The sequence below is a fragment of the Pyricularia grisea genome (assembly GCF_004355905.1).
Source record: "Pyricularia grisea strain NI907 chromosome Unknown Pyricularia_grisea_NI907_Scaffold_2, whole genome shotgun sequence".
In the NCBI taxonomy this organism is placed as follows: Eukaryota; Fungi; Ascomycota; class Sordariomycetes; order Magnaporthales; family Pyriculariaceae; genus Pyricularia; species Pyricularia grisea.
In genome coordinates, this window is record NW_022156717.1 from 829,940 (window position 1) to 840,402 (window position 10,463).

Below are 10,463 nucleotides of genomic sequence, written 5' to 3' on the forward strand. Positions count from 1 at the left end.
CTGGGTTGATCCGCTTTGCATTTATCTAGAAGGCTGATGAGGTTAGACATCAATTACACTAGTCTCACAAAAGAAATAGACACCCGACACTTGGACCTACCAATGCATGCAGCTCGTGACTCAGTATTGCATCAAGTGTATGACAGGTTATCCTTACCAATGCCAGCAATAGAATTAGGCGTGTCATTAGACAAGACTAAGTGACTGGAAAACGTGCTTCCAAAACGAGACACAACTAGTATGTCCCTTACACCATAAGCTAATAAATATATGTAAAGTTGGGATTCTCCCCATCAGTCAGATCCATAAAAGCCGTCTCATCCTCACCGGCCAGCAACCCTCCACCCTCAGCCCTCAACGCCTCCCTTTGGCGCTCCTTTTTCTTGTTCTCCCAGATGAAAGCGTACCGAAACACGAAGAACAGAGCTAGCTCGGCACAATTTGCCACCAGCAGGCTGCCGATGCCGAGAGGGTACTTGGGCGCCTGGTCGGAGCGGTAGAAGAAGGGGCCAGCGATGTTGCCGATGCAGGCGCCGAACCAAATCATGCCTGATACGATCATCTTCTTGGATTGACCGCCCGTATTGGACGTGATAAGGGACAGAGAGATGACGAAGGAGGCTTGGTAGGAGCCTGTGAGGTAGCTGGGTTTTGGGTGTTGGTATTGGTTAGTTGAACAAATTCATTCATTGCAACGTTTATGATAGTTTTTTTTTTCGAAAATATCGCAACAAGTGAGGATACTGAGGTGGAACTTTTAAATCAAGACAAGGGATGAAAGGTATACAATTCACAAGCACACCAAACGCCCAACATAGGCATCAGCAGGCGCAAGCAAGAAGCCAAGCGCGCCTGCAATCGTTGGAATCATAAACAAGGCACAGATCAGAGTGCGGCAGTTGTTGGGCATGAACCTGTTGGCGACAGCACCCAGCCCAATCCAAATCACAACCAGCACGCCCTGCGGGATCCCCAAGAGCGCCGTCTGGAACGTGTTGAAGCCTAACCCCTGGATGACGAGCGTCGAAAAGTTGGATATGCCGCCGTTGGGTATGTTTGCCAGGAATCCGAGCAGCGTGAACAACCACGTCTTGTAGTCGAGGTTAAGGCCTGCCAAAGCCCGAATTAAATAATCCGCGGACTTTATACAAAATTAAAATTTACGAAAAAATTATTAAAAGAAATAAAATATTTATATATTTAATTAAATAAAATAACGCAAATTTTGAAAAGTTATAATTATTTTTATAATCATTTTATATTATGTTAAATTATTAAATTAAAATAAAAACGCATTGTTATTTTTTTCGGATATAATAATAAATTAATTTTTTTTATTTTCGTCGGATTTGGTATTATTGCCAAAAACTTTTTCGTTATTATTAAATTTTTTTTTAACGATATAGGGGGTAAAATTAAATAATTTAAACGGCGAAATATTTAATTCGTTTTTGTTTTGGATTGGAAATAAACTTTTAAACGAAAATTTAAAATTATATTTGGGAATTTTTTCCGGAATAATACGTTTTTCAATAATAAAAATTTTACCATTTATTTTTCCGTTTATTTACGGACGTTACGTAATAAAAAACCATAATAATTTTTAACCAAAAAATTTATTTGTATTAAAATGGATAATTAATTTCTTTTTTAAATTTGGGGCTATTTTTAACGGGTATAACGTTATAAAATATAAATTTAAATTATATATTGATATACGAATACGTTTAACCATTTATAATATTAAAAATAAATTTAACGAAACTTATATTTTTAATTTAAATAATAATACGGCGAACGTATATAACGTAAAAATTCAAAGTTATTTTGTATTAAAATAATTATAATAAATGGTTATAACGTAAAAAAATAAAAAGATTTACCAATAAAAAAATTGGTGAAAAACGTTTTAATGGTTTTTTATAAAATCGCGATAATAAACGTAAAAAATTTGCAATTAAATAAATATTTGTAAGTAATTTCTCGGATTAAACGTTGAAAAAATATTTTGGGGATAATTAAATTGAAAATTCGCTGCATTTTTCGAATTTTCCGCAAAATAATAATTAAAATAAAATTAAACAAATAAATTAAATATATAATAAAGAAATAAAAATATATTACCGGGTTTAAAATATATATTTTTGCGTTTATTGGTAATATTCTTTTTATCCGCGGTTTTAAAAAATATTTTGGACGTTTGACCCGTATAAAATTTGCATATTATTTTTATTTTAAAAATTTTGCAAAACGTTTTAACGGAGGTAAATTATAAAAAGGAAAATATTATAATTAATTAAAATTAAATAATAAAAAAATTGTAAAAAATGGTTATTAAATAACCGGTTTAAGTCGGTAATAATTGGAATTGGATAAATAATCGGGTGAAAAGCCGAAAATTATTACACGATTACCAAAAAAAAAGAAAATTATAAAAGGACGAAAATAAACCCAATTAAAATTAACGTGAAGATTTTTTTAAATAATAACGTTTTTTTAATTGGATAAAATACAGAATAGGTGTGGGGTTAATCCAATTAAAAAAACACCGTTTATAAAAAGATTTCCGAATTTTAAAATTTAATTACAATAATAAAAATTTCAAATTTTTACAAATTTTACAATTTTATAATTCGATCGCGGTTTTATTTTATATTGGAAAAACCATTATTTGTAAAAATAAATATTATTAATAAATATGAATAAAAATTTGCATTTTCCACAATAATTTTAATTATAATTAAAAATTAACCAAAAATAACATCCAAACGTAAAATAAATAATAATATCGGTCGTAAGGCCCAAAATTTACGAAATCGCAATAAAAGATTTAAAAAATAAATAAATAATGGCGATAAAATTAAATTATTCGTAAACCGCGCGCGTAAACAATTTAATATAATATTATCGCGGTAAAAATCGAAATTACGCGTTAATTATAAATATATAACGTCGACTAAATTTAAACAAAAATAAACGGAAAATAAATTTAAAATAAAGTTTATTGTTAAAAAATAAATAACCATTTTATATAATTATTTAAAATAATAAAATTATAATAACCATTTTTTATAATTATTTATAAAACGTTAAAGTTAATATTAAAAAATTTACAATTTAAATTTGGTTTAAAAACACGCACCCCCGCCCCAATTAATAACGAATATTGGGAAAACGTGGATAATTTTAACAATTTAAAAAACGTTTTCGAAACTTTTTTTCAAATCCCCATTAAAAAAACTGAAAAAACAATATTTAAATAAAAAAAATGGTCGCTGTTTTATTATTATAACAAATTAATTATTAAAGCAAAACAAATAAATTCGTCCGCCAAATTTTTAACAGCTTTTTTAAAAGCGTTTCGTTTATTAATATTATAAAAATTAGTAAAATAATACGCCAAATTCGCCACAAAATCACCTATTTTGGTAATTTAGTAACGTTTTTCCAAAAAAAAATGGCTAAATTAATAAATAATTAATAATTATATAAAATGGTTATTATTTATTTTAATTAATAATATTAAATAATACGTAATTCCGTTTATTATATTATATATTGGTGTTGGTATTTTTTAATTGCGTATTTGGTTACCAACATATATTATTAGGCAAAAAATATTGCGGTTTACAACTATAATATAAACCAAATATACCAAATATTCGAAAATAAAACAATATAAATACTCCCCAAATTAAAAATTATAATATTAAATTTAATAATTATAATATAAAACGGTTTATTTTACGTTTATTTAATTTTTTACCTTTGTTAAAAAAACCTTGTTGCGCGTTTTTATTTATTATAACGTGCCCAAATCTTTGATTGTAAATTATATTTATATTATAAACACCGCCAAATTCCGCGCGTAAAAATTATATAAAATGTTTAATTGTAAAGCCCTTATACGCCGTATTTGGGCCAAATAAACGTTTTATAAAATATATTTAAATATATTTAACAAATTAATTAAAATAATTTACCGAATAATTATTTAAAAAAATACCCAAAAATGGATTATATTTCCATTTATTACCGCCGATTAGGCTGGAATACCCGATTTTGGCGAAATAATAAAAAAGAAATCAAAGGGTTATAAATACTGGTTATAAAACTTATTTATAATAAAATATTTGAAAAGTTTAAAAAAGATTTTTTGCCTATAATGTAAAATTATACCCAAATACGATTATAATAAATAGTTACGGGATTTTTTTATATTTTCAAATTAAAATATGGAAAATTAAATTATAATAATTATTAAAATTAATATAATATAATTTTAACGGTAAAAAGGGTTTTTGTTTTCCAACCTTTTCTAAATTTAGTGAAAAAAATTAAAATTAAAAGTTTTTTTGATTTATAGTTTTGCGTTAAATAAATTAATATATTTTAACCAATTTAAACAAATAAAATAAATAAAACGGATATAATTTAAATAAATAAAAAAATAAACAGGTAAATAAATATAAAAATAAATAAATTTTATTTATTAAAATTTTATTTTATACCCCATTATTTGTAGAATAAATCGGATAAGGGATATATTTTTAATAAATACCGTAACCCGCTTAACGTAAATAACAATTAAATTCGAAACCGTAAATAATTATATTAAAAATATTTCCCCGATTTTTTATAAAACCATTAAAATTTTAATTTGGATATATAAACGAGCGTAAAACGTAACCGTATTTATTAAATCCTTTATTACACGTTGGAAAATAATTTTGGATATTAATAAATCCGTATTCGATTATAAACGGCAAATATTTTTTAATGCAATAATTAAAACAATATATTAATATATAACCATTTAATATAACCATTATAATTTATATTTACCTCCAAATTTAAACCCTTTTACACAATTTTTCGTCCGTTATCCTTTTTTTGCTACTCGGTTATTAATACGGCCATTTTTTCGAATTAGCGGTTTATTTTCCGTCGTTTTTTCCGCAATTTTTTTCATTTAACCTCGTTTTATAATTGGACTTGGGAATAAAATTATATCCGGGGATGGTATTTCTGGTATTTTTCGTGGTCGAACGGGTAATCGAAAATTTAATTATTTAATCGGGTTTAACGGTGTAAACTAAATATAATTAATAAATACAAAAAACTTAATTTTAATTAACCAATATAAAATAAAAATTAAACAGATGAAAATTTATTAAATATTTGGAAATTTTTATTTAAAAACCGGTAATTGCCCGTAATATTTTTATTTTATTCGTATTATAATTTATTATACAAATAATGGCGATAATTTGGAAAAAAGAAATTTGTTAATTTTCCAAATTTTCATTTGTTTTTTATTTTAAAAAAAAAGGGTTAACCGAAATAAATCCGATATTAATTATTTAAAATTTTATATTAGATTTTAAACGAACAAATTAAATTAATAAATAATTTTTCAACGTTTTATATTATAAACCGATCGTTGTTTTCTTTTTTTTTTTTTTAATTTTTAACCATATAATTATAATGGATAAATTAATAAACCTTTCAAGGGAATTAATCAAAAAATTATCCTTTTTAAATATCAAATTTATTAACGAGTTTTGCGATATAATTTCGAACGTAAAAACGCCCGTATAACGTCGATTTAATGTAAATTTAAACGAAAATAATTTTCTTTTGGATTTTAACCAAAATACCGAAACGAAATTTATCGTTACATTATTTACAAATTATAAATTTATAAATTATAGTAAACCTGTAATAAACGGCGGAAAGAATAACGTTTATTATTTATATACCTTTAAATTATGGAACAATTTTTTGAATTTATTCGTTATTAATTTTTAATTTCGCCGTTAAATTCCAAAAAAAAATAAAATCGATTTAATTTTAAAAACGTTCCAAAAACCCAAATTGGTAAAAATTTGGAAATTTTACCAATAAAATTTTTTCTGACATAACGGCAAACCATGCGTTATTTGCAAATAATATGTGCAAATATTAAAACACCCCCAATTTAGTAAAAAGAACCAATAATAATATAACGAAATAAACATTTTTACACGGTATTGTAATATTATCGTTTATATCCGAAAAGAATCGGAAATTTAAATAACGTCCGGTAATATTATATTAACCAACGTTAATTGTCGGTTGGTAAATTTTTTTTTTTTTTAAAAATGTAATTATCCATATAATTATCCATATAACCATCCATATAATTATCCATTATAATTTAAATTTATTTATTTTATACATTGTTTTTTTATTTACGTAACGTTAATAAAATATTATATATTCGTATAAGCCAAAAACGTACAATAATATTCGAAAAATAAAATCGAAAAATCCTACGTCCGATTTTATATTTCGTTGCGGAAAGGATTTAATATTATATATAATTCGGAATTTAAATTATTTATACAAACCCAAAACGACCAATAAAAGGTTTTTTCGCCACAAACATTTATTAAAAAATACAAAATAATGGTTAAAAATATTATTATTTAAACATTAACCAATATTCCCCGAAAAGGGAAAATATTTTCAATTATTAACGGATAAACCAACCCAAATTTAAAACACGTTTTTTTCGAGTATTATGGCCGTTTACGTAAATAATAATTAAATACGCCGTTATATTATTTTAAATTTTATTGTAATTAACGTTAACAAAACGAAAAAACGATTAATAAAACTTACGGTCCAAACCATTGTAAAATATAAATTAAAAAGCAAAATATTGGTTATTACGGCCGATAATATATTTAATTTTCGCGCTAATAACGTGGCGGCGGAATTTCGGGTTTATAATCCCCAATTACAAATATAATTAAAAATTTTCCAATTATTTTATATGGCCCACGTTTTATAATTTGTAAAAAAGATTATATATTAAAATTTTTATATTACCAAAATAAATTTCCGCGTTTTTTTGGTTAATTTTTATAATAACGAAAATTTAATTATTAATAATACGGACGAAAATAAAACGTGGGATATTTTTCCAGAATATATTATTGTTTAGGTAAATAATACCAATATATTAAATAATTCCAATATTATTTAACCCAATATTTTATATTAATTAGAATATTTAACGGTTTTATTTTATTAAAATTATAAACGGATAAAATTTTTTTGTAATTTATAATAATTTACCGGTAAATATGGATTTAAAGGCCTTTAATTATTAATTAAAAATATCCAAATTAAATAAAATTCGACCATTTTAATTATCACGCGTGCTTTTTAATTTCGTTAAACCATAAAAATATTTATTTAACAATATTTTATTTCGCCAAATAATTAAAATAATCCGGTCAATACCATTTTAATTAAATTTCGAATTTTTAACGAAAATCAAATTATTTTAAAATATTTATTAACGACGATTAAAATTATAACGGTTTTTACCAATATTTTTAAAATAAATAAAATAAAAGTAATTGTATACGTATTATTTGGATTAAAAATTATCGGCATAATTTTCACCAATTTCGAACGCAAATTTTAATTAAAAGTTCGAAAATATTTATAAACGGAATAATATACCAATTTAAAAACCGCAATTTTAACGGCGCAAACAAAATTGGATAAGTATATTAATTTAATTTAACGTTACCACGTTAAAAAATTAAAGTTTTTGGCCGTTATTTTAATTTTTCCGACGCGTACGGATTTCCAAAAAAACCGTTTACGGTATTATATAAAATATATTAACCAACGCGTGGAAAATTTAATTGCCAAAAAAATTAAACGTTTAACCGAATTATATTCGAAAAAACGAAATTCCAATTTCCATTCGAAAAAGAAATTAATTTAACCGGGTATTAATCCGGTTTTGTTTATTTTATAACGTAAACCAAATTCGAAAAAAATCCAAATATGTAAATAATTAAAATTTCAACCCGATAAAATTTCCATATTTTATTAATCGATCCGTCGAAAAAAATATCCGGTTAAAAATCAAAATATTTTTAATACAAAATACGTAATATATTAATTTTATTATAATCCAAAATATAAATGGTTTTACGGATGGTTATACGGATAATTATATATATTAACTTTTATTTATATTTAATTATAAAAAACGATAATAATATTTTCAACTGGTGGGTTATATATAAAATAAAATTTCCAAAATTCGCCCAAATTACCCGCAATATTTTGATTATATTTGTTATTTTAATTTTTATCGAACGTTTATAATTATAATTAAATAATTTTATCGGCTTTAATTAATATTTTTTAAATCTATTTATTTGCAATTATATTATTATTTATATTTCAATTAAAAGAAATTTATTCTTTTGGTCGGTATTAAAATTACCATTATGGAAAACGAATATTTAAACCCGGAAAACGAAAAAGCTAAATATAATAGGTTTACAAAATTTGTCGGTTTTATCCATAATCTAAATAAATTAAATAATAATTTTAATTCCGATAAAAATAATATTATCGAAATGGCCGTTAATAATACCTTAATCCGGGCTAATATTAACCGTATATTTGCATTATTTATTTCCATTTAAATTGGATTAAAATATCGCAAAATTTTTATGGAAATTCCAACCAAAACGTTAAAACGGGTACGGAATAATATATCATATGGGCGTAATTTAAAAAATTTTGAAATATAAAATATTGTTAAATAAATTTTTTTTTCGTGTTTTATATTCGGTTAATTAAAAAAAACATTATAATTAAAATTTGTTATTTTTATTTTTATTATAATTTAATTAATTATATACGAAAAAAAACAAAAATTAATAATAATAATAATAATAATAATAATAATAATAATAATAATAATAATAATAATAATAATAATAATAATAATAATAATAATAATATTAATAATAATAATAATAATAATAATTATATTGGAAAATATATTATTTTATATTACGTTTATTTTAGTATAATTTCCTTCGGAATTTTACAAGTATTAATTTTAAAATATTTACGTATTTACGGGCTTTTCCCACGGGGGCCCGCGGGCTGCCAAAAAAACCCGCGTTCAAACTTGGGCCGGGTTGGGCCCCCCCATAAATATCACAGTCTACCCGCGGGCCCCCCGACCCACCTATTTGGGCCGGCGCGGGCCCCCATGGGCGGGTTTTGGCAGGCCTTAGTCGAGGTACGCCTCGCCAATCTGGGCCCAGTTGATGCGGCGCTGCTCAATGCCCGTCTGGTTGCGCCGCATGCGCGCAATCATTATGAGTTTCTCGTCATGGCTGAACCCCCAGATTGTGCGTGGGGAGTTGGGCAGCAGGAATACGAGCACCACGGCCCAGGCTGAGCAAAACGCGCCCACCACGACGAACTCATACCGCCACGATGATAGGGAGCCTTTGATGTGGCCGATTCCGTACCCTTTTGTTTTGAGATGAGAGATCATTCCCTGGTTAGTTTGTGTGGATGTGAAATGAAATCAGCAGCATGCGCAGGTCACGACGAACCGATGAGTCCACCGCCCGCAACACCGATCCCATTCCACGCATACCACGCCGAGATACGGCTGGGCTGCTCAGCGCGGGTGTAGAACATGGAAGTAATAAGCATAAAGGCCGGGTCTGCAATGGCCTCGAACGCGCCCGATAATATTCGTAAAGCAAGTAACCCCGCGAAGTTGACGGCCGCCGCTTGAGCCATTAGAAGAGCTCCCCACATAAAGATGTTGAAAGCGAGGTAGTAGGCAGGAGGGCTTCGTTGCATGATGAGATTGGATGGAATGGCCCATATCAGCCAGCCAAAATAAAAGCTCGACGATAGCCAGGCATACTCCTCCCCTTTGAGGCCGAGCCCTTCTTTCAGGCCGAATATTGCAGCGTATGAAAGGGTCGTCTTGTCAACGTACTGTTTTTGCGCAAGTCTGGTCAGTGTCGGTGGCAGGTGGCCAGGGGGGGTTTCGTTCGTTACATACGTAAAAAAAGTAACATATGCCCAGCAACGGCAAGATGCGCATGTCTAGCTTTCGCACAAGGCGCTTTTCGTCGGCCTGGTCAATAGATTCGTCATTTGGATATCGCACTAGTGCTTCCAAGTAAATCTCAGGTTGAGCCTGATTGACGAGCTGAGACGGAAGCTGCGCCTTGAGATTCTCGCTGTCATTCTTGGCACCCCGGGCCGTGTCGGCCTTCGCGGTGTCTTCCGGCGAAGACGGCACTGGCATAGGGTTTGTCATCTCTTTTACTCTCTGCACCGATATGAATGTTCCGTGCACCTTAGTGTAATTGTTGTCTTTGATGGTATCGTGAAGTTAAAACTGAATAAGCGCCCTGAATTCCACGCAAAAGAGGAACATCTATTTTTCTGTACGATTGTCACATAATTGGTGCGCTAAAATGGGGTCGGTTCCGTTATCGCCCGGGCAACTACGAAATCTCGCCGAGGAGGTGATATGGTAGGAAATAATGAAATTGCTCCTCCCCCCACGGGGAATCAAGGTGAGGAGATCGAGGATCCGACCCACCGATTGTCGGCATTAG

General features: G+C 28.1%; 1 protein-coding gene across 1 annotated transcript; it reads right to left on the reverse strand.

The window, feature by feature from the left end:
* Positions 1-259: 259 nt before the first annotated feature.
* Positions 260-10,159, reverse strand: PgNI_02822 (uncharacterized protein; the record flags this gene model as incomplete). Its single annotated transcript, XM_031122879.1, has 5 exons — positions 260-644; positions 795-1,009; positions 9,254-9,348; positions 9,435-9,831; positions 9,899-10,159. The coding sequence occupies 5 exons, from the start codon at positions 10,157-10,159 to the stop codon at positions 260-262; spliced, it is 1,353 nt and encodes a 450-aa protein (XP_030984465.1).
* Positions 10,160-10,463: the final 304 nt, after the last annotated feature.